This window comes from Setaria italica, chromosome I (genome assembly GCF_000263155.2).
Source record: "Setaria italica strain Yugu1 chromosome I, Setaria_italica_v2.0, whole genome shotgun sequence".
NCBI classification, from domain to species: Eukaryota; Viridiplantae; Streptophyta; class Magnoliopsida; order Poales; family Poaceae; genus Setaria; species Setaria italica.
The window spans coordinates 4,316,725-4,341,008 of record NC_028450.1 but is presented as its reverse complement, the minus strand read 5'-3'; the positions used below and the strand labels follow the sequence as shown (position 1 = coordinate 4,341,008).

Below are 24,284 nucleotides of genomic sequence, written 5' to 3'. Positions count from 1 at the left end.
TAAGCTGCATGGATGGATCATTGCCGTAATGAAGCAAGGCATTCGAGCAATCACCACGCGTATCCCAAAAAAGGTTTTCCTTGGCGCTTGGGATTACGAGATTGTTATCGATTTTGAGGATTTACACAAAATTTACCGTCATCAACACCTCGACGTCCAGCTCATTACAGTATGGTGCTTGTAAGTCCACATGTACCGTATACACAAGTTTTACGTACATACGTATATATTTTATATGTTTAGTACCTGAACGACTACCTATTCTGCAAGATGCCATGGAAAGAGGAAGAATTGATGAACGACAGGTATTCGGAGCGTACCTTGACCCAGCACAAATTAGCGAGCCAGAGCACAAGTTCAAAATGAATGAAAGGGCAAAGCAGAAATGGAAACAACACAACCATAAGTGGAGAAAAATGCTATAAAGAAAAAAGCCTAGAAAGAAGAAATGCATAAAGTGTCCGTGTACATTGTAAGAGTTACGAGGAAAAAAGGCTCACAAGTAGCAGATCATGGGGGCTTACAATTTTCAGTAAGCTAGCTAGTTTAAATTACTATTTATATACTTGGTGCTAATTAATGCCATCTATAATATAAATTATTCTAATATAATGCAGAGACCACTGGATTTGCATCTATATTTACCCCAAGCTTGGATCTGCAATGATCCTCGATTTAGTCAGATTTACCAAAGATAGTTACAAGGAATTCCTAGGCATTGTACAAAAGTAAGACATCCCTTGGCAGTACTTAAATGCATGTTGAGATTCTATGCACCTAAGTTGTATTACTAACTCTTATCCTCGAAGTGTGCACAGGCTTTACGTACTGAAAGGTGGGGAATGCCCTAAAAATAGGAAGAAAGCAATGAAAATAATAACACATAGATGGGTAAGAACATAAAAACTTGGTTTCTTTTCATATAATGTAGACTTGTCATTTATAACAACTCATCATTTTTCTATTTGATTGCAGTGCCACAAGCAACCTCCCAGCTCTGTGCTATACGGATATTACGTGTGCGAGTTCCTCAGAAATAATGGGAGGTACCGGATGAACCCCGAAGATGTAAGTCTCTTATACACTACCATGTGCTAACTTCCTAATGGTAATACATCATAATCTTCATTTACTGTATACTGGCAGATGCCTAGGATCAACACTCATGATATGGCGTTTGAAGATAGAGGCATCGTCAACATTTTGTAGGGACATGGCGAGGTTCATCCAACGGGAAATTTGTCATGAGGACGGAGAATTTTTTTTGATCCAAATTGCGTGTTGGCGGCGGACAAATGCACACGTCTTCGTAGATGGACGAAGTCGTCACCGGACGAATAGCTCTATTCCAATTGTTGAATTATATGAATAATTTATTATTCAAGTTTGTTGAATAATGTGAATTATCTATTATGTACGATGCAATTTTTAATAATGTGAATTATTTATTATTTAAGTTCGTTGTTACGTGGTTGGAGATACATATTTAAATTTGGCAGCTAAAAAATTTGGCAGCTAAAAACTGGTGAAAAGTAGAAATTATAAATAAATCACGGGAAATAATATATAGAATGGGAAAATAAATATTCCTGGCGGGTGGCATAACCAACCGCCATTGTGCTGGCGGTTGGTTATGCCACCCGTCAGTATAGAGAGCCTCCGTTGTGCTGGCTTAAAATTGCTGGCAGGTGCTCGGCCTGCCCGCACAGAATTTTTTTAGCCATCAGCACAAATATTCCGTGGCCTGACGTCAATACTGCTGAAGAAGGCGACAGCAACCACAAATTACATAGCTTAGCATCCAACCAATAGAACGGCACCTCACACCTTCTCACCAGTAATGAATAGTTAACTTTGGACTCTAGACAACAGCCAATTTAGATACATCAATCTAAAACGACTTTATAAAATATAAAATGTGATTGTAATTTTATTTTTCGGCGCGGTCTTTTCTGTATCGGCTCTAGTTTTCTTAATATAAATCAGGTATAATATGCCCAAATGACACATGGAATCCTCGTGTAGGGAGCCTGCATTGGCGGCCACATATATGATACAACACCGTGCACGAATGCCTTGGGGCCTAATGACCATCTAGAACGAGGCCTCACATGTCTTGGCAGCCGGGAACCTTTGCTGAATTTGCCCCAGGCCAACACAAAGTGCCTTTACATGCTTGCCATCTCTAACAACAACGACGACTCAAGCAAAGACAAACGATTCATAGGTGTCATCTTCCCCTTACCAATTGCGTGTCGACATGTTGTCCATACACTACCTTGCAACCAGCAAAGGCACTTCGTGCTGTTCGTATACCAACGCAGCGCAAAGCAAAGACAACCCATCCATATGTGTCATCTTCTTTACCACCTTACTTTGCAGCTGCAAGCCTGCAACACACTCACTGACATCCTCCCAAACGCCACGCAAAGCTTCACGTTGCAGAACGCACCCCTCGCCACCAAACGGCAGTGCCATCTCACGCCTCGAGGGCATCCAGAACGTGACCGCCGCTCACGGCCGTCGTCGCCGGCGCGCTAAGGATCAATGGGTGCCCTTGGCCTCATCCTCGCCGAGGTTCTACAACTGAAGCCGCAAAGCGTGCGGGGCACCATTTCTGTTGCAGGTGAGTCCATGGCCGCAAACAGACGGCAGCACAAGGCGCGCCCCATTTCAAGCAAAGATTTGGCACGTACACACAAGTACACGGCCAGCGTGCACGCCAGGTAGATGAATTCTTGCAGCTGGAAAGGGTAACAACCCACAGGAGGACTGCCACATCTGCAGCTCCGGCGCCCCCAGAAATCCTAGTCGATCACTTATAAAAGGCGCCCTCCCCACCACGGCTAGAGAAGAAGGGAAGCCGGTCGATCTCCTCATCGAGAGAACCATCATATTGGACCTCCTTACTCGAGGTGATTCTCAATTTGTTGCATTTTGTTACATTGATCATCATAAGATTGATCGATGCATGGTTGTGTTGATGCGTTGTCATGGTATTTTCAGGCAAGGATTATTTGCTCTGAAAGTCTGAACTGACAGATGGCGGCGACAATGGCGGTGACGACGATGGTGACCAAGAGCAAGGAGAGCTGGACCCTGCAGCTCCCGGAGATCGCCCTCCCTTGGAAGCCACGAGGCGGCGGCAAGGCCGAGCTGGAGTTCCCTCGCCGGGCGATGTTCGCCAGCGTCGGCCTCAGCGCGTGCCCGGGCGTCGCGCCGGGGCGCGACCCGCGTGAGCGCGGCGCGAAGGCTGGGCCCGCCGACAACTGCGACATCGCGCGCCAGCTCGGCGCCGCCGTGCCCGGGCAACAGGCGGCCGGCGAGGCGGCGGCGGCGGAGGAGGAGGACGTGAGGAAGAAGAAGAAGGGCGGCAAGAAGCAGCTGGCCCTGGGCGGCGGCCTGAGGAAGGTGAGGGTCAAGATCGCCAATCCGCACCTCCGGCGCCTGGTCAGCGGCGCCATCGCCGGCGCCGTGTCGAGGACGTTCGTGGCGCCGCTGGAGACGATCCGGACGCACCTGATGGTCGGCAGCAGCGGCGCCGACTCCATGGCCGGGGTGTTCCAGTGGATCATGCAGAACGAGGGCTGGACCGGCCTGTTCCGCGGCAACGCCGTCAACGTCCTCCGCGTCGCACCAAGCAAGGCTATTGAGGTACGACACCTACACGTTCTTGAAGCATTTGAATCCATGGTGGCCATTTGCACTGAATCACAAATTTACCTTCCTCTCTTCTTTTTTTTTTGTTGTGCACAGCATTTCACCTATGACACAGCCAAGAAATTCCTGACGCCCAAGGCCGACGAGCCACCGAAGGTCCCGATCCCCACGCCTCTGGTCGCCGGAGCCATGGCCGGAGTTGCCTCGACCCTCTGCACCTACCCCATGGAGCTGATCAAGACCAGGGTTACCGTCGAGGTAAACCAAATGACAAGCCATCTTCTCATGATCACAAGCAACAGCTAGCAGCTTAATGCTAACCATCGTGTCATGCATGGCGTGCAGAAGGACGCGTACGACAACGTGGCGCACGCGTTCGTGAAGATCCTGCGCGACGAGGGCCCGTCGGAGCTGTACCGCGGGCTGGCGCCGAGCCTGATCGGCGTGGTGCCGTACGCGGCCTGCAACTTCTACGCCTACGAGACGCTGAAGCGGCTCTACCGCCGCGCCACCGGGCGGCGCCCCGGCGCCGACGTCGGCGCGGCGGCGACGCTGCTCATCGGGTCGGCGGCGGGCGCCATTGCGAGCACGGCCACGTTCCCGCTGGAGGTGGCGCGCAAGCAGATGCAGGTGGGCGCCGTCGGCGGGAGGCAGGTCTACCGGAACGTCCTGCACGCCATGTACTGCATCCTCAAGAAGGAGGGTGCCGCTGGCCTGTACCGCGGCCTGGGTCCGAGCTGCATCAAGCTCATGCCGGCTGCAGGAATCTCCTTCATGTGCTATGAGGCCTGCAAGAAGATCCTCGTCGACAAGGAGGACGAAGAGGAGGATGGCGAAGCTGGCGATGGGGACGAGGACAAGAAGGCCGCTTGATCAAGTGGATGGCAATGGCATTGGAGACCAAGATCTTGCGAAGCCTGGAACGAGAAAAGAATGGAGAATAGTACATTTGGTGTGTTCAGGTCGTATGTTTGTATTTCATCGAGTACTATGTTTGGAGTTAAGAGTTTGCGTTTTCATGTTCCATATTTGTATTATTTGTACTTTATTTGCCTATTTGGAGTTCATTAGCTGTCATGTTTGCATGTTTGTGTTTGCACTATACTACCTGTCGTGTCAAGTTTGTGTTAGTACTACATTTGAATATTTGGAGTCCAAGTTGTTGCGTTTAGTAAACAATTGCATTCAGCAAGTGATGCGTTCAATTTGGTTCAGAGTAAACACCATCTGCATTGATTTACTGATCTCTGCACAATAATAAGGTAAGATGTGAATGTATATGCTGTCTTTATTCTGGTAGCTTCAGAGAACTCAAAATTTTGCAACACCACCACCACAACAGGAGATTTACGGACCATATATAAACGAGGAGATACCTTCTGAATGGAAATAGGGACAAATCAAGAGTATCATACTGAACACAAGTTGTACCATCCAGACCTAATGAATCAAGTAAAAGCACACCAAAAAAGCTGCGCCCTCAATTGATTTTACAAGCACTTGTCTTTTCCGACTTGGCAAACTAAGAACTGGGCAAATCTAGCTGCAGAACAGTAAAACAAGCTACAACAGGGGTCCTGCAGGTATTTAGCTTTGCTCCTCAGCCTCCGCGGCCTCCCTCTCTTCCGCAGCTGCTGCCATCAGCTCATCAAATTTCTCCGTCTTGCCGAGCAATATTTCAATCTGACCAGGGCCACACGTTAGGTTTAAGGAAACGGTCCTACAAATAAACTTGAAAAATGCATAAGAATCGCCATGGGAAACACATTTACCTTGGCCTTCTGGATAGGGCGGCTCCTAGTTTCATCTTTGACATCGACAGTAGATGTCATGATCTCTGCAAGTGATTCTCGGTAAGATTAGTCTGAAAAGAGAAGGGAATTCATCGAACATAATTACTTTATTAGAAACAAGACTCACTCTTCACGACAGCAAGGCCATTATTTTTCAGAATTTCCGCAACAGTCACCACCGTTGCAATGGCTGAAAGGATAAAGTTACCAGGTTTAGTTCAAAAAAAAGGCATGTAGATACACAATAGCAAAAGGTGATAGAGGGGGAAAAGACAAACAAACCAGGTATACAATACAACAATGCGTGAAGTGTAAATTAACATAACATATCAATGCAAATTTGATCTTAGACATTGTTTGCAACAAAATTTACAGCAACTTCCTGTACAAGGGACTAGCTATGTAGCAATGGCTGGATTGCAACAAACTGAGGACAAGACTTCAATCACAACTATTGTCAACAAGCTACGAGGGAAGACACTCAATTTTTGTGAACATGTACATTGGCAGTTTCAGAACTCATTTAAGTGATCAGTCTGCCTAGTTTTTAGAAACAACCACTTTTCAAAATTGATCTAAAGATTGCCGGGAAAACTATTCCATAAGAGAAGCCAACCACAAGCTAATTTTTAAGTTCGAACTCTTGGAGTGCCATCTGTTATGGCCTTGGGAGGCAATATTGATTTAGTCGGGGGACCCTAGGCCAAAGAATGCATGAGCTTCAGCACTAGGCCAAGCTTTTTAAGGCCCACATATGCCACCTTCAAACTAAAAAAAGCCAGTAATGTAATGCAGTTAGGCCTGGGTCATCTTGGTGTAATGCTACCTCACAATACCGTGTGGCCCAAATTCACCACCCATGTCTGTGCCTACCTCCATATCATCTATTGTGTGGCCTACCCAACAGTTTCATCACTTCCTTAGTTCCTTATGTCCTTGGCACCACCATCTTGCACGAGACCTTGATAACTCCTAAACCACAAGTCAGACAAAACGCTTGCCACGGACTGTGCCAATATGAAGTGCTAGTTGCTCCCCAATAGGTCTGCCACTTGGTTCTTTAGCTAACGGATTAACAACGAGCATTCCTCCCACAGATGTAGAATTAAAGAAAGTTGTGCAGTGTACAGATAAGAAAAAGCTCGCCAACCCCCAATGAGCCAACAGGATATCTTGATAATTATGCTAATTAAAAAAAAGATGTCCAATAAACTAAAAACAAGAACCAAAGTAAGTAACCATCCAAGACATTTGGCAAAGTACAAAAAGGTACCACACAATGACAATCATTAGCATAGGATGGAATCAATCACTGCTACTGCTACACATCTTTCCACAAATAGTCTACAACTGAATATCAATCAATCGCAGCATACTAGCACAGCTTTGCGGAGATTCAATTAACGGATAATGAGTTTGATAAATAAAACGAAAAGCTTTCGGGATGAAAAGATTTACCCATGCCGAGGGCCGAGAGCTCCACTTCATTGTGCAGCTGCATGTACCTCTGCACACGAACAACATTACACAACAGATTAGCGACAAGCCCAAATCCAGTCAAATCGTTCGCGAGTACATCTCGTCAGGCAAAACCCCAACCAAACGGAAGCTCTTCTATTGGGAGTCTAAAGCCCCGCGAGCAGATTAAAATCCCCCCAAATACATTCTCCTCCACCACAAAGAGAAAAGATTGGGCTTTATGCCCCCCAGCTCACCTTGGCGAGGTTGACATAGAAGAAGAGGGGCTTCTTGGTGTTGGAGACCTGGATGCGGTTCTTCTTGTGCCCCTCCGCGCCGGCATCGTCCGCCGCCGCCGCCGCGGCCCCTCCGCCCGAGATGCTAAGGTTGTTCACGGCCTCAGTGACCTCCTCCATCGCAGCCGCCTGCGAGGAAACTTGAGAGCTTGGTGAAGCGCGAGAGGGGCAATGGGGATTTCGGCGGCGATGGATGGAATCGAAGGGAGGGGAGCCCTATCGCTGCGCCGGGTTTTATACGGGGTAGGGTTACGGCCAGGGCCCGAGGGGTTTCCGGGTTTTTGCCTAAGGCCGTGTTTAGTTTGGCGAATTTGGGGGTGCTAAATTACTGTTACAGCACTGTAGCACACTGTAGCGTTTCGTTTGTATTTGTGAATTATTGTCCAAATATTGACTAATTAGGCTCAAAAGATTCGTCTCGCAAAGTACAACAAAACTGTGCAATTAGTTTTTAATTTCATCTACATTTAGTACTCCATGCATGTACCGCAAGTTTGATGTGATGGGGAATCTTCTTTTTGCATAGTGTCAAAGTTGGGAGTTGGGAGTAACTAAACATGGCCTAAAATAGGGTCCGTGTCTGGCACCAACGCCGGGTCAGACAGAGCACCTGTGTCCGTGTCCTGTCCGGTCAAGAATTAGGATCTTCAAAGCAGCTCCGGACCAGGATTGAACGCCTTTCCTGCACACGTTAGAACTACGATTCATAGAATCATAGCAAATCAAAACAAAGATCCCTTATCGCCTGGAATCATTGGAAGTTTGTTTTTAGATTCCACCTCCCCGTGCTAGATTGTTACTCCCTCCGTCTAAATTGCAGGTCGTTTTAGTTTTTATAGGTGCGTAGTCTTTGTTATGCACTCTAGATGCATAATAAATTAAAAAAACCAAAACAACTAATTTGGAACAGAAGGAGTAGTACATTGGACTAATTTGGAGATCAAAATGATGATACTAGTATAATTTTTTCAGTTAAAAATGATGGTCAGTTAGTTTTTAGTGGGGTCTTGATCGAATTTTTTAGTGGGGTCTTGATCGAATCGTAGTGAGGGACTGGAAATCAAAATGATGATAAATGCATACATCGCTCGATCGAATCGTGATTTTTTTAGTGGGGTCTTGATTGAATTTCCTTTCACCTGGTTTTGGAAGCCTAGTCATTACAAGAATTTCCTACTGTACAGTTACAGATGATAATAGTATAGTTACAGATGTCCTCCCCACTGTAATTGGATAAGTTCATCAGATAACCACATTTGATTTGCGTAAAACCGGTAGTAATACACGCAAAAAGCCATGTGCCGGATGCATGCAATTTTTTTACCATCCCAACCCCCTGTTCACACCGTTAGGACTCTGGTCAGTCGGATGAACCATATGCCATTGAGGGCGAGCAATTGCCACTCAAAGATAGTGATAAGCATTTTCGTTTTTCCAAATGTGTTCAATTATCAAGGCCACCTCAGGAACAGGTACCATTAATACAGATTTGGGGAGGAAATTATTACACCGGGCATAACTCTAAGAATTATTATGAGAAAAAATTAGTACAAATGACAATCCTGGCGATCATAGATAGCTACCGCCTACCAGTAATGACAACGCTAACACATGCCAAACAGGGATTTGTTCAAGCCACTACAGTTCAACCAGTTAGCCTAGAGATCAAAATTTCAGTTCGTCTTCCATGCAATTTCAGTTGACCTGAACATCCTAGTATCGAATAGCTTTCTACATTGTGAAAGGCGGAAATTCAACTTCAAGGTATATATGTAGGCATCAACTAACGATGCAATGTGATCCTTTCAGAGGATGTCATTGTTGGATTTGCTTTAGCTTTTCTTCTTGGATTTCAAAATCTTCAAGCCTCTTCAACCACCGCAAGCCTAGATCACATCCCGCCTCAGCTGCAATTTGAAACTGCTCCTTCGCTAGCTTTATGGGATCCTGCTGTGCAGTCCTTTTCCGCATCTTCCCAGTTGATGGACTCTTACCTGAGTTGAACCTGGTAATCACTTCAGGCACTTCAGCACCTGAAAAAATCGCGATGTTAGGGCGCATATAATTAATGTGCAATTTGATATTGCCCATTTTACAGCCTTAAATAACCAATATTCCATGATGCATAACTTAATAATGTGTAATTAGCTACTCAGACACTACTGTGATTTCACAAACCTTTAAGAAGTAAGGATCCATATGCAATAGCAGCTCCAGCATGTCCCTGAAAAGATGGTCAGACCTCAAAAGTCAGAACACAAACTAGAAAGTTATATATAAGTAAAAGAAACGGAACCTTGAGTGTGTCATACTACTAATTCTGTGGGAAAAACTTGAAACCTTTTCTGAAGCTCTATGGAAACACCACATCGCAGAAGCTATATCCCTCTTAACACAGTCTCCAGTTAGATATACAGCGCCTAGAAGATACAAAGCGCCAGGGTGCAGCTGCAATCAAGGATTCAGGTGAAAAATAAAATACGCCCACCAAATGGCGCATCAGAAAGTATATGATCAGCATTCAGGTAAGCAGCATACTGCATACCTGGTCAACAGCTTGCTCGATGTAATGGAAAGCCTGTTGATCGGACTGAACGTGGTCATTCTGCAAGAGCAGCAAGGGCAAATCAATTAAAGTGAACATAAATTCCACGAATATCAAATGCCCACTGCCTAACAGAAAACTGGGTGATTGACTCATTTAGTGGAAGGGACAGAGGGCACAATGTGAAAACCTCAATTCTTAATCGACATCCAAGTTCATACTGTGCGTCTGGATCACCCATATTTGCAGCTTCAACCAACAAAGCAGCACCACTGCAAGCATGAAAAGAAAGCATAGTTTAATTCAGATGACAAATATATTGATGCCAAGTCATGTATAATGAGATGCCAGCAAAGAACAATTTTTCTAAACTTTAATTCCTCTAGTATTTTAGGGCCTAATTGTGTCGACAGTATTTAAGACACTCCTGCCAATTTCAATACATGTGTATCCCAACATCTATCAGTTTAATGCTGTGGTAGCAAATTTTGATGCAACTAAATGATGCAAATACTATTCTTGTGAACTCCATAATCTAATATACTGCTTTCAGCTGTGAGCTCCAATAGTAAAATTCCAACAACTTTAGACCGAATACAAATTGGTGGTTAGTGGATAGTGTTGAGACTTTTCAGTGGTTGTGGGTGCTTAGACAAGGAACAAACTAAATTTACTCACATTTCTCTGATGCTACCCGGTAGCTTATAACGCTTAATCAGGATTTTTGACAAAGTTGCATTACAATACACAATTCCACACACCAAAGTTTCAGATGACTCTTTCTGGGTGGGGACTCCAACACAGATATTCTGCTCAGCATACTAGTTACAGTAATAACAAGATCGATATGCGAATACATGTATCTATCACTTAAACAAGTAAGAAGCAAAAAAAAAGAGAACTGATTATAACTCATCTTATATTTTGAAATAGACTTGCCGCAAATAAAGTCCTGCTAAATAGATTCGATAGAATTATCTGGCAAGTATTGGTCACACTTATAAGTTACCACCTCTGCTTTGCTAATTTACAATCTTAGAAGCCTAATACGGTAATGCAAGCATCATTTAATCTGGTACATCGTGGTATCATCAGGCAGCAAACATCTGATGAAGCTAATGTAGAGTCTAGAGTGCATAATCAATATCAAGTTTCCCAAACCAGCATTGACAAAAGGATTTAGGATTCGATCAACTTAAAAGGTGTACATTACATATGTAACAGATGTGTCAAAACATTAAGACAGCAACAAGAGCATTGACAAAACTATTTTCATGGATTTCCCGTAACAGCAACAGAACAGGAAAATAAAACATGGAAGCAAACTAAGTCACTCACACTGCCTTACAAGCTCCAGGAACATGATACTTGAAATGCATCTTGCCCAGCCAATATCTCGCATGGGTATTATCATTGTCAATCTCCAGAGCAAGCTCAAAGTTCTCCTTAGCACCCTTTTCACGTGAAGAAAGATTTGAACAAGCGGAGTCAGTGTCACCACATATCAATGAAACAGGTGACCGTGATAAGTACAGCTTATAAGGAATAAGTGAGTAAAAGAATAAGCTCAATGTGAACTAAGGAATTTCTCCACTCCAGAACTCCAACTGATGGTTTCACGGAATATCTAGAGAACTTGTCAATAGAAGAAAAACGTAAACACCAACATGCCACTACCCCGAGTTCTCTTTCTCTGCCAATGCTGCAGGAGACATCGCAAATTTCACCTACTAGGCTACTATTAGTGACCACTCCCCCCCCCCCCCCTCTTGCGGATCAGGTGCTCCCTCATCTTATTGTGGAGAAATGGGGGTAGAAATGAAGATGAACCCTAAGCCGTACCCTTAGAAGCGGGATGAGGCGCTTGTCGTTGTGGTCGGCGTAGTCGATGACGCGGTCGACCTCCTGGAGCGCGCTCCACCCCTTGGCTATCAGCTCCATCGCCTTCTTGTTCCTGTCGTGCATCCACCTCTGCAACCACATGCGCAAAAATTAAGGGGGGGGGGGGGGGGAAATCGCATCAGCATTTCTGCTCATCACCAGCACCGCCATAACGAGACACTGATATCATCGGATGAGATCCGTTCACAGGACACCCGACGCCGCCCTCACCTGTGGGTTCAATGCGGCGGCGAGCTGGCTGACGCGCGTGGAAGAAGAGGAAGACGAGGCGGCTGCGGACAGCCGCCGCGCTGACGCGGCGAGCATGGCGGCGCGTTGCCCGTCCCGGGAGGGAGGAGAGCGGTGCGGGGGCGTAGCCGCGGGCTACAGTTGGCGCCCTCGCGGTCTTCGTCTCTACCTGCGGCTGCGGGCAAGGGGAGCGTGGAAGCTGCGGCGGCCGCTCAGGCCGTCGAGAGCCGGAGTCGCTGACCGGTGGACCCCGCGTGACGGCAGCTGGGGCTTTGTCGCTTCGAAGAAGGCAGGACAGGCTCGCCGGATTTATGGGCCGGGCTGAGCATACTCGAGGCCCAAAATTTAACTGTCACACACTGGACCGGTTATACGGCCCTGCCTTTTTTTTTAAAAAAAAAAATAGATACGTTCAAAATTTCAAAACGTGTGTTAACATGTTTTATCAAATCGTTTTAACATTTCAAGGAATTTTCCTTTTTATCAGTCATCATATGGATGAATTAGATATCCTTACATAGACTAGTAGCTACTCTTTACATTGAGAGTTTCCTAAATAAACTGACGAAAACATTATCATGGTAAGGAAACTGCAATGGTATAAGCTGAAACATAGTACTACCTCCGTTCTTAAATAGATGACACCGTTGAATTTTTTCATTCGTTTAACTATTCGTCTTTTCTACAAATAATTTTGCAAATAGATAAATTTACAAGTTAAATCTAAAATACATTTGATAATAGACATAATAATATATTTTTTACTTTAGTTAACTAACTTCTTCAATAGATATTGGTGGTCAAAGTTGGAGTAAAAAGTCAATGATATCATCTATTTAAGAACGGAGGAAGTACTAACTTATTCATACATTTCATTCAAACAGTCCAGCTCTATTCATCGCTGCCAAATCAAGTATCCATAACCTCTCCAGTTCAAAAGACACTTGTTCCTTCTTCGTGTATGTTCGCGCTGCTTGTTTCAGTCGCCAAAATCCGATTGTTCAAACGCAGATGATCATATTTTCAGGTGAGTACCGAATAAACATGTTTGTAAATTCTTCATGTTTGTCGGGTGCAGCAGATAGCTTAGAGTTACGCCATTCGTAACAACATATGAATGAACGATCTCCCTGGATTGGAGAGCAGAAAAAAAAACTTTGAAGCAATTGCAATGGCTGTTTACTACATCTACCATTTTTATATCATTTTGCACTACGAGTCATATGGTGATGCAGCAGACGCATTCATTTGACTTGGTTTCTTTCACCCGAGTAGTAAACCTCGGCAAACAATCACAACAAACAAATCGATTTGTTCTAAATCAAACTAGTCTAACTTTTACCAAGGATTTAGAAATTATATTAAAAATATATACTACCATCAAAACATATTTCATAATGGATTTTATGGAACTAACTGGATGTTATAATTGTTGATGCTTTTTCATATAAATTTAATCAAAGCTAGAAAATTTTGATTTAAGATAAAGTTAAAATGAACTATAATTTGAAATAAAGGGAGTAGTTCCTTTTGCTAACTCCTTTTGATGAATCATTGCTTGGCATTCTACAATACCCCATACGATATCTTCAGTTCTACCAACACATGAACATTCCACGATTCATTCTATGTTTCTGAAAAAAGGATTGCTACGCTATAGTATGCATGACTTTAAATTTCTACGTTACAAATGGGAAAATTATCAAACCAGGAATTCATTCGATGCAAGGTTGTTATGCTTTTTTGTTTTAAGAAGCTGCACAAATGCAAACGTGCACATACACGTGGACAATTTTGGACAAAATATGGTTGCATACAGCAGATTGGTAATGGATGGATTATATATGGATTTTTTTTTGAAAAGTGGTATATGGGATGGATCTTCTATCGTCACTATCCTCTTTAATACCGGAGTGGTTAGTTTTGTGTATTTTCTATTGTTATCTTCTTGGATTTGAACTCGTGGTTTGTGGTTGTGCATGGTCCTTACGATGACAATCCCCCAACTGTTCCACTTCCTCGGGTGACATGGACACTGCATTGCCAACGCCAGAAGGAGAGAAAAAGGATTTTTCACCAATTCCTGTTCAGAAGAAAACGCAAGAGAAGATCGCATTCAGATGTGAGGGCGTAAGAATGAGGCCACCAATCCATGGCCGCTTCACCTAATTCCGGACGCTGACCTGGAACAACTTCTTGCCAGGTCAGGAACACAGGTTTAATGGGCGAGTACCAGGTCAAGTCTTCTCTTGAAGATACAGCATTAGCAAGCAAAAACGACTCAAGGAAATAAAAATCAATTAAATTTTTTGGTATAATTTAGGAATAGAAAGTAATCGTGCGTGCTACATCAATATATATCATATGAACTGTATGTACAATGATCACCTCCTTTAGATGTAATTCTCATTTTTTTTTCCAAAACTCTACAGTAAACATGGAGATTTTCTCACTGATCAAAACTCCTCAGAAAACATGGAAAAATTTCTCATTTTTTCAGTGTGCGACTCTGCACAGAACACATGGAGGAGCAAGTGATCAGCTAGGCCTCGAGAACTTGGCAATGGAGGATGTGGTTCTTGGCGCGGCCACGGCCGGCGAGGTTGGACAAGAGGCCCGTGACGAAGCTCTTGGCATGCGCTTTCCCGGCGAGGGTCTCCCAGCCCTGCAGGTTCCCCGCCCCGGCTGCGACGTCGACGGCCGAGACGCTCATGTCGTTGCGGACGACGCAGAGCCTGCCGTGGAGCACGACGATGGCGGCTGCCTCTGCCGCCTGGGAGCTCCCCCGGTGCTGCTTGCTGTCGACGCAGGTGGTCCACGCGTCCGCAGCATCGTCGTAGGTCCTCAGCCGGCATCCGTCCTTGCAGTCTGCGGCGTAGATCCTTCCGCCGAGGCACGCGCTGGGGCTCCGCCAGCCGGTGACCCTGCCGTCGAGCACGACGGACCACGAGTCGGTCTCCGGCGAGTACGCCTGGCTCAGCACCTCCTGCTGCGCGCCGAGGCCCTTCACGTACCACCGCCCGCCGTGCACCGCGCTGAGGAACGGCACCATCGCCGCGGCCATCTCGGCCACGAACGACCACCGGTTCTTGGCGGGGTCGAACACCTCGGCGGACCTGAGCCCGCCGCCGCCGCCGCTCTCGCCGCCCGCGACGTACAGGCGGTTGCCGATCACGCACGTGCCGAAGCACTGCCGCCGGCGCAGCATGTCCGGCGCGCGGTGCCACCGGTTGCTGCGGGCGCTGTAGAACACCACCCGCCGCATGGCGCCGCCCCGGCGCGGGTCCGCGCCGCCGAGCAGGTACAGGTGGCAGCCGCCGAGCACGGCGCAGCCGAACCCGTCGGCGCCCGCGTACTCCTGCGGCAATGGTGGCAGCGCGCGCCACGCGCCGCGACACGGGTCGAGCACGTCCCACGACACGTGCCCGTCCTTGCCGTCGCGCCTCACGGCGTACACCCACTGCTCGGCGAGCCCGAGCCGGCGGCGGAGGCCGTAGAAGTAGTTGCCGGCGAGCAGGCGGCACCACCTCCGGCACACCAGCCTCAGCTTCCAGTGATCGGCTCTGGGCACCCGGATGAGGCAAGCAATGGCGAGATCGTCGGGGAGGCCGGGGAGCAGCGGGCATTGCCCACCGCGGCTCCGGTCACCCGGCCGCGGCGACGCCTTCGGTTTCAGCGGGTGGATGGACGCCCTGAGGCTCGGTTGCACGCACGCCTTCGACGCCGGGAGGCGTCTCGCCGCCGCGGCGGCGGATGATCTGTTCACTCGGCACAAGCATGCCGAGGAATCAACCTACGCAGAACATCATCACAAGAAACGAAAAATTTTCAAGTTGTTGAACAAATGAATCATCGAGAAGTAGGCCAAATCATAAAAAGAAGACAGCGAAATAGATGCATTATAATTCGGTGCGGTTGGGGGATTAAATTGGGGAGTGTTGTTTTCATAAAATTGATTGGTCGATGGTACTTTAGAGCGATCGGACAAGAACATGAGACACTGAATGGTGTCAAGAAACAGCAGCTACTTAAAGTAGTTGAACAACTACCTTGTGGGGGACCAAGTTTGATGGCATCGCCATGCAAAAGTTTCACCATGGAAGGCATTAGCAACGGTGTTATTTTTATTACACTATAATATGCTCTCTTTTTTTCCCAGAAAAGAGTGAGAGAGAGAGGGAGAACTGAAAGTATCAGAGTATTACGTATGCAACTAAGCAACTGATCGACAACTTGCATTTTTTTCTCCTTGGAAAGGAACCTCTGAACTCAGTTGAAATCGAAGCAAATAAAGACACCTCACCTGCCCATATTCTGTTTCTACAGGTCAAGTGACTTGCACACGGAATCGAACAGCTTATCTCCGTCCAGAATTCTTGGGTAATTATATGATAAAAACATCATTTTTTCCAGAGCAAACATCAATAATTCTCAAATGGAAAAGTCTCTGGAAGAAAACATCTAGATGCCCAAACACGCTAGCAGAATTCCATCTGACTTCAAAACAAGTGGTGCATGCTCAACTCTGAATTATCTGACATTTTATTCCTCCTGTTTTTTTTCTTCTAAAATCATATGAACAAGTCAATCAACCAAAGCACCTTCAACCCGATCAATCGTTGAAAAGAAAACGTATGATAAACCAATGGTCTATCACTCTGCCTCTACCTGACGACGAACAACAACGAAAGTAATACTCCCCTATGGCTCGGTAAACATCATCAACAGAGATTTAAAACTGGAGCAGAGACGAAGAGAGACTCACCAGCGGAGCTGTTCGGTTCCTTGTATCCATGGCTACTCCCGAAGCAACGAATGGTCACCAACCCGACATCACACCATGGCTATCCTCCTCCCACTTCGCCTCTCAACCGTGCGAAGAAGCTGGGAAATGGCAGGTCCAGCCTTACCCTCCCAACCAGAAACCCCTTCCAGCAGCCTGCAGCCTGTCTGCAACTGCTGCAAGTGCAAGGAGGAAGACGAACAAGGTGAGGACAGAGGAGAGGAGAGGGAAGGTGGCGACTGCCCCTCGCATTAAAGCCTGCGCGTGTGCGCCTGCCGGTGGACCCGGACGGGGCCCCACAGGGACGACCTCAGCTTTGAGAACCCTTTCTGTTGCTGTCGTCTCCGTCCCCTCATCCCAGTCAACCACCCCTGTTCGTTTGCATTGCCCATGGCTGGCTGCTGACGAGCGAAGATCATTATCCTCCAGATTATTCGGACGCTTTAATTGGCAGCCGTGTTCTCCTCTTGCTGCTGAAAGATGAACCTTTAAAAATTTAGCAGCGTAACAACCGTCTGTTCCTGCTGCTGCTCGTTCTGTTTCCCATGCTTCACTGAAGATTCAGCAGATAACATTGTTTAGCTAGCAGAGACCCTGCACCAACAGCCTCGCAAGTTGCGACTCGACGTGGGTAATCGCGTTCATCTGCAGTCACGGTGTGTAATCGCGTTGAAATCGTGTGACAGCAAAGTGAGAAATAGAACACAACGGAAGGTCCCCCACGATAACGGAACCTGCAAAAGCGGCGGAACAGACAAGAGGGAGCCGCGAACGGTGGCGCGAACTGTCAAGATCAGGCGGGCGCAAAAACAAATACAAGCGATTGGGTAGCGTGGAGTCCCTTGGAATCAAAACAACGGGAAAGAGGTGTGCTGGTGATCGGTGATCGGCCGCTGGCATCGCTGAGAGTTGGGCAGTCAATTTGCAGGCGCAATCATACTGAGAGGGCTGCGCGGCCAGCATAAATAATAGTAGTATAATATGATGATGATGATAATATGAACCTTCCGTTATCCTTGAAAGGAAGTACAGAGATGCCTTCCATGGAGGGATGCCAATAGGAGGAGTTCTCTTCCAGTCCTCCTGCTGGGAATTCCGGTGCCAAGAGAAGGGATGGGTTTACGTCCTACGGACGGCAGTAAACCATCTCACTGCTTGGTCCAGTCGAAGCTCGAAGGTGACCATATTTCGATGCGGATACAGATGCACACGGCGAAACTCCATCACGCCATTGTTTTAAAATAGATCTGACCATTTTTCGGGCTGGGTCTGGCTCGGGCCGGCCTGAAAAAAAAGAGAAAATCCCCTCCGTGACACTGGAAGATGTACCAATTCTCAACATCACATCCAAAATTTCAATCTTCGTTTTTTGACACCGACTTCAAGTTTCATGCCTTTTATGATACTACCGTGAGATTCACCAGCTGAAACCGTTAAGTTTGACATGAAAAAAACCAAAATACCCCCTCTCAAACTTATGCAGCAGGTCATGGACTCAAACAGCGAGTCTAACAGTGTCTTGTGTTGCATAGTATAACATCACATAAAATGTCAAGGCCTCCTTATTTTCAATAGAGCTACAAAAGTTCAGTTATCCCGTCTGAACATTGATTTTTTGTTGTTGTTTCCGGATGGATGAAAGCAGAAACCCTGCTACCTGACCACACCGATTGTCGCTAATTCTCAAGCAAAACAGGCAGCCGAATTGCTATGGCCCCCCTCATCACAATTGCGAGCAGCTAGCAGTAGCAGGGCGCCGCAGCAGCGAGCGAGCTCGAGAGCGACGCCAGGGGAGGGAGGCCGGGAAGCACTGCCATGCATGTACGTGCGCTGGGCCTGCCCTGCCCTGCCTTGGGTGGCACTGCCATGCTTCTGTGTGGACACCACGCCACGCGACGCGCAGCCGCTCGGCCGCCTTTGCCCGCCAGCACTGCGCCTCCCGCGCACGGCCGCCGGCGCGGCCTCCCGCTTGCCCGCCCAGCGCACGGCCTGCACCCGTCCGGCCGCTTGCCCGCGCCGGCAGGGCGGGGAAAGAGGAGGGTCGGGAGAAAGAGAGAAATGCCGAGGGGATGGACCAACGGATGGATAAGGTCCAAAAGCTAGGGGTATTTTGATCTTTTCCTATCAAACTTAACGGTGTTAGCTGGTGAATCTGACGGTAGTGTCATGCAAGGTACCAAACTTAGAGCCGGTGTCAAATAAGGAAAATTGAAATTTTGGATGTCAAGTTCCAGTATCACACAGGGAATTTTCTAAAAAAAATCCGGTTCATTTCGGGTCGAAAATTCGTGCCTAGGACCGTCCCATGCACGTTGTCGGGCTGATTTTTCAGGCTAGGCTCAGACTTCCCGCCCTTTTTAGTTGAAAAATAAATCAAATAAATTGTCTGGATGGGCTCGGGCCGACCTAAACTTTTTTCGGGCTTGGTTTCCACTGACCATGCTGTAACAACCGGGTGTTAAAAAGGCTTAAGAACGACTATGATGAGGTTAATGACAAAATTTGGATGCTAAGAAGGTTTTATGGCCAAAATCAATTTCAAGTCAAATTTTGAACAAAAATGCAATTTGAGATTTAAAATCGAAAAAATTCGATAAAAATATGAATTCAAGCCTTGAAGGTATTTGGAATTCAAAGATGACAAGGTTGAAGTCAATTCAAGTCATGAGTATCTCAAATTTACATTCAAAGTGGTTAACTTGATGTTACTATTCATCATCTAAAAAATGGCCAAGTCTTAAACAGTGACAAACATCCAATTTTGAAATCCAAGTCTTAAACAGTGACAAACATCCAATTTTGAAATTGATTTCAGAAGAATTTTTCAACTAAGCTTTAGAAAGTTTTGGGTCACAAGTGGACTTGGATGTTTAGTGAATCCTCCGGACATATTGTTGATCAAGGAAAATGAAAGATCCATATTTTAAATGAGGCTCAAAAATTGAAAGTAGTGCAGTTTTTGGTTCAGCTACTGAAAATCAGTTGACTCTGAAAACAGTTAAGAATGACCAACTTTAAGCTTGAATTCTGAGAGATTTCATATTAACAACTTGGATCTTTTTGAGCCTAAGTGTTCTTGAATATTTGGAGGCCAATTTGAAAATATTGTTGGACAGGGAAAACGAAGAATTCAAATTTTTCTCAAAGCTCAAAGTATGAAAGTTACACTCCTAACGTGCCTGATGAAACTGAATGGCAAAGTCCATTCAATTCAAAAGAACAGCGCAATATGGCAAATTTTGAGCTCGAATTTTGAAAGATTTGGTGTATAAGAGTTGGACTCTAAGTTACAAAATGGAATCATTAAGTGGTTTATCTTTGGCAGTAGCTGTTGGACAAGAAGTAGTTAAGTATTTTAATTGGAATCCAAAGTTAGAAGGTGCATTGTCAAACTACTGATGAAACTGACTGGCAAAAGCCATACAGTTCGAAAAATAGTGATATTTGGCAGTTTTTGGCTCGAATTTTGAGAGAATTTGAATCTACAAGTTGGACTTTAGCATGCAAAATGGAACATTGGTTATATGATTAACAAGCTCCAGAAGTTGTTGGGCAAGTTTAACTGAGTTTGAATAGCTGAATTTGAATTCAAAGATGGTCCATGGTCTGTTTTGCTACTCTGACGAAACTGAATTGCACTTGGGCGCGATTCCGTTAAGAGCAGAAAACTAGCCCGACTTAGATCTGAAATTCACAAAGATGGAGCGAATTTTAGCACTTGAGGCAAATCAATCAAATGTATAGTAGGAAGTCCTCTACAACTTTGCTTAAAGGCCATCTGAGAGTTGGAACTGAAGTTTTGTCGCAAAATCGATCTGAACTTTCGGGTTTTGGAGAGGAAAAGGAAGAAAGAACAGAGGGGGTCACGGTGCAGAACAGCTGGGCACCATTGACGGCCAGCGCGGCGCCGCTGTGCCACGCATCGGCGAGAACGAGCTCCCACGGAAGTAGGCAGGCAGGAGGTGGCGTCGCGAGAGGCGGTAAAAATTTTGTATAAATTACCGCTCCCGCGCGCCAGCTTGTCCGTTTACCGCCCCTCAGTTTCACCGTGTCCTCTGCTCTCGCACTGCTCCAGTCGCCGCCGTGCGCCGCCACCGTTCCACCGCCACCAGCCCGTCAACCTGCGCCCGAACCATCGCCCTGAGCTCCTGCACCAGTTCCACCTGTTGTTGCTCAGCTCCAGTCACCACAGCCACTGTCCCCGCCGTCTTCTTCTCCAGAACCGGTCGCTGCTCCGTATGGTAAGGGCGCCGCCGTGGAGGTCTAGGTGTTTGGGGGCGTCACTCGTGAGCTAGGGAGTGTGGTGGTGGGTCGTTTTGTCTTAGAGTCCAGCCGGCGTGGCCGGAACGCGCGCGCCGCCGCGCGCCGCGCGTCGGCCATGGCCGCCGCTGTGGACCGTTTTGCTCCGGCCGCGGTGAGCTGCTGCTTAAGAGCGCGCTAGGTTGCTAGAGCTAAGGTAGAGCTTCCGGGGCTTCTTGTTGCCTTCGGGTCACCGCCGGCGAGCTGCTGCGCGCCGTCGCCGCCTACGCCGGCCGCACACGGTCTAGTCCGCCGCTGCCGCTACAAGCCCCTGTGCAAACCACCACCCAGGCCAAGAACCCCACCAGTAGGTGCGCGCTGCCCTATGGAGTCTGCCCAGATAGGTACCGTCATCGGCGAGCTCACCGGCGGCGAGCTAGCACCGCTACCCGCCGGGGGTGCCGCGGTCAAGGGCGGAGGAACTGTGCCTTGACCGGGGTCCCACGCGTCAGTGTGCGAGGGTAGCGGGAGCGCGGGTGAGAATAGGTTTCCAGGGGTTTTCTGGGAAAATGATTTAAGTGTTTTAGAAAATAGATTTAAATTCAGTTTTCTTATTTAATTCAGTATAATTTGTAGAAATGTCCAAAAATAGTGAAACCAATTTTTATAGGTTTTGTTTTGTTTTCCTTTATGCATTAAAATTCTTAAACCCTAGGGAAAAGATAATTAAAATTTGGTATTTATTTAGTACCTTTATTTAAGTTATTTAAATAAATACTTAATCTTTATAAAATGAATAAAATTCTGAATAATATTTTATCACTTATAAATAATTATTAATCCATAGGATTTAAGTTTTCCAGATTAGAAATTAATTATAATGCTTTTCTAAATAAAAGAAAATGCTTAGACTAGATTAGTTAAAGAAACTAAAATTATGGGTCAATCTTTATGGGTAGTTTTGTGTTGGCATGCAACTTTATCATGTAGATGAGTTGTATAGTCTTTGATTTAAAAAAGCTTGCATCTATAACTTATGCATGCATGCTATCGTAGACACAGAAGCCCCGGAAGTGGATTTCTTGGAATTATCTGAAGAGCCTTAGGATTTCAAAGAGGTGGTTGAATTGATTCCTTGTGAGGGAGGATCTTCTAAAGATACTAACCTTTTTGTGGATCAAGGCAAGCCTCAGTGCATCTAAACCTATCTAATTTCAGAAATTGTTATTCGTGAGTCCATCTATTGGTTATTTTCTTATGAATGCATTAAGTCTAAGAGTTCTCTTGCATGATCCTACCTTGTTTAGAGAACATCTTTGCCACCTGTTCAATTAATTAGTAACTATCCTATGCTTAGCAAAGCTTAGATACCTTTAAGTAACTTTTGTTACTCAACTCTAAGGTTAATTTTTGTCATACATGTTAATCAAGGAAAATAGCCTAGAATTTTGGAAATGTGGACAAAAGCTAGAGATGGTAGTTCTATCTACTAAAATTAATTTGGTTAAGGCCCATCCGTTGTCTTAACCTTTGATCAAGTGGTTTTACCTGGTTGCTTACTGTGTATGGGACCAGCAAAGCCCAGTAGGTTAGTTGGCTCTCTGATCAGGAATATTTCGTACCCGTACTTGGCGTGCAGTGGAAAGGCAGGGGCATAGCATGAAACTCACATGGACATCAAGCCAGATGTGCGGTACCATGTGGGGGTGCGTCCTTGGGTTCGAGTAGTCATATTCCTAATCTTTGGGTATGGCTAATCGAAAGGTTGTTATGTGCAACCCGGACAGTTGTAATCAAGTTGAATATAATGTTTGGGTATGGCTAATCGAGTAGTCGGTATCTCTTATAGGATGTAAATCGGTCCGGATCGCTGCAATTCTCGATTATGAATGCACTTGATCATCGCTTAAGCATCGTAGTGTAACCAAGTTGAATATAATGTTTTTCCTAAAATTAATATGATGTATGACTTAGTTCCACTGATTGCTCAAAATATTTTATTCACCTAGGCTGGTTAGGTAAAAACTAAACCAAAATAAAAAGACAAAACTAAGGTTCCACTAAGCTTTTTTTGCAAAATGTGAGTTAGTCAGTACACCGTAAAGCTATCATATAGTATTTGAATTCTATCTATATTGGTTAGTCAGGTCAGTCTTGCTGAGTGCCCTCTTACTCGGGGAATCCTTTGTTGATGTTTTTAGAAACACAGCAGAGGACCACTAAAGAAGAAGTCCCAAAGAACTAGGTATCGTACGAGTCTCAGGATACCCTAGAATAAAACTTAGTTGTGTAATTATTTGCCACTGACTGGTATTGTGTTTAAAACTCTTAGAAATGGTCTAACTTACACTGTTAAGTTTATTTCAATCTATGGTTTGTAATAATCCGTATCTCCGATATGTATGTAAAAATGTAATATTTGTTGATGCTTTTCCTTCATGGAAGCGATCCTGATGTATGGCTATGAGACACGTCGTGGATATCTCGAGGAGTCCTATGGACACTCGATGGACTATCGGGCTTACACTGTTTTAAGTGCGTTTCAGATAATTGCTGTTTCGACAGCGATTAGGCGCACTTAAGCCAGTTCAAGTCGGACGGTTCCGCCACACACACCCAGTCCCACAGACATCGTGGGCGGGTCAAATCCAACGGGCTCAAGCCGGGTTGGGCAAAAAATGCTTAGGTATATTTTAAAAACATCAATACATAAATAAGTGAATATACATATCATGTTTATATTTTGGAAATATATATAGTAGAAATAGAAATTAAGCGTAGCAAAATGTATACTTAGCAAATAGTCGAACCAAAAAGAAAAAGAAAAATGTCATGCAAATAACTGGTCGATATTTTAAAGTAGCCGGTTCTAAAACACCTATCGAAGTGGAATGGACCACCAAGCATCCATACGGTGCCATTAGTCACCAAGTAGCTCCCAGCGGCTAGAGGTGCTTGCAATGCTGTCTATCAGCCACCACCCATAGGTGGATCCAGCATAAGCTCAGGGGTGGCACGGACCGCCACTCGACTTCCGGGCTTTCAGTGCAAATTGGGTCTTTTTCTGTAGCTGCAAAGGTCCATCTATTAGCAGGCTGCCACTCAATCGTGGGATGGATCCGCCCCTGCCACCACCCACGAAGGTGGACAAAAAAGAAAAACCGTAACCCCATCGACGTCTAGGAGAAAGTCCAACGTGGAATCGGTGGAGACAGCCGCGGTGGAAGCAAAGGGAAAAATCGACTTGTCGAAGACAACGTGGCAGGAGATAATTATGCGTCGAGTGGAGAGATCGAGGCATCAATAGCACTTATGTGAGGAGGGGTATCCTAAGAAAACGCACACTGTTGATCAAGGAGCGAGCTTATGTGCAGAGATCG

At 45.9% G+C, this 24,284-nt stretch overlaps 4 protein-coding genes across 4 annotated transcripts; 1 reads left to right on the top strand and 3 right to left on the bottom strand.

The window, feature by feature from the left end:
• The first annotated feature begins 2,862 nt into the window (after positions 1-2,862).
• Positions 2,863-4,870, top strand: LOC101762476 (adenine nucleotide transporter BT1, chloroplastic/amyloplastic/mitochondrial). The gene is made up of 4 exons (XM_004951472.1): positions 2,863-2,915; positions 3,007-3,654; positions 3,757-3,918; positions 4,006-4,870. The coding sequence occupies exons 2-4, from the start codon at positions 3,043-3,045 to the stop codon at positions 4,531-4,533; spliced, it is 1,302 nt and encodes a 433-aa protein (XP_004951529.1). The 5' UTR covers positions 2,863-2,915; positions 3,007-3,042; the 3' UTR covers positions 4,534-4,870.
• A 136-nt stretch (positions 4,871-5,006) lies between these two features.
• On the bottom strand, positions 5,007-7,463 carry LOC101762058 (uncharacterized protein At2g34160). The gene is made up of 5 exons (XM_004951471.4): positions 7,169-7,463; positions 6,912-6,960; positions 5,581-5,643; positions 5,433-5,497; positions 5,007-5,343 (listed from the first exon to the last, which is right to left on the bottom strand). Exons 1-5 carry the CDS (start codon positions 7,325-7,327, stop codon positions 5,248-5,250), a joined length of 432 nt encoding a protein of 143 aa, XP_004951528.1. The 5' UTR covers positions 7,328-7,463; the 3' UTR covers positions 5,007-5,247.
• Positions 7,464-8,701: 1,238 nt separating this feature from the next.
• On the bottom strand, positions 8,702-12,062 carry LOC101761646. The gene is made up of 8 exons (XM_004951470.3): positions 11,865-12,062; positions 11,595-11,723; positions 11,091-11,206; positions 9,943-10,024; positions 9,753-9,812; positions 9,548-9,655; positions 9,386-9,431; positions 8,702-9,240 (listed from the first exon to the last, which is right to left on the bottom strand). The coding sequence occupies exons 1-8, from the start codon at positions 11,958-11,960 to the stop codon at positions 9,023-9,025; spliced, it is 855 nt and encodes a 284-aa protein (XP_004951527.1). The 5' UTR covers positions 11,961-12,062; the 3' UTR covers positions 8,702-9,022.
• Positions 12,063-14,182: 2,120 nt separating this feature from the next.
• LOC101761254 (F-box/kelch-repeat protein At1g55270) lies at positions 14,183-16,869 on the bottom strand. Its single transcript, XM_004951469.2, has 2 exons — positions 16,648-16,869; positions 14,183-15,675 (listed from the first exon to the last, which is right to left on the bottom strand). Exons 1-2 carry the CDS (start codon positions 16,675-16,677, stop codon positions 14,425-14,427), a joined length of 1,281 nt encoding a protein of 426 aa, XP_004951526.1. The 5' UTR covers positions 16,678-16,869; the 3' UTR covers positions 14,183-14,424.
• Positions 16,870-24,284: the final 7,415 nt, after the last annotated feature.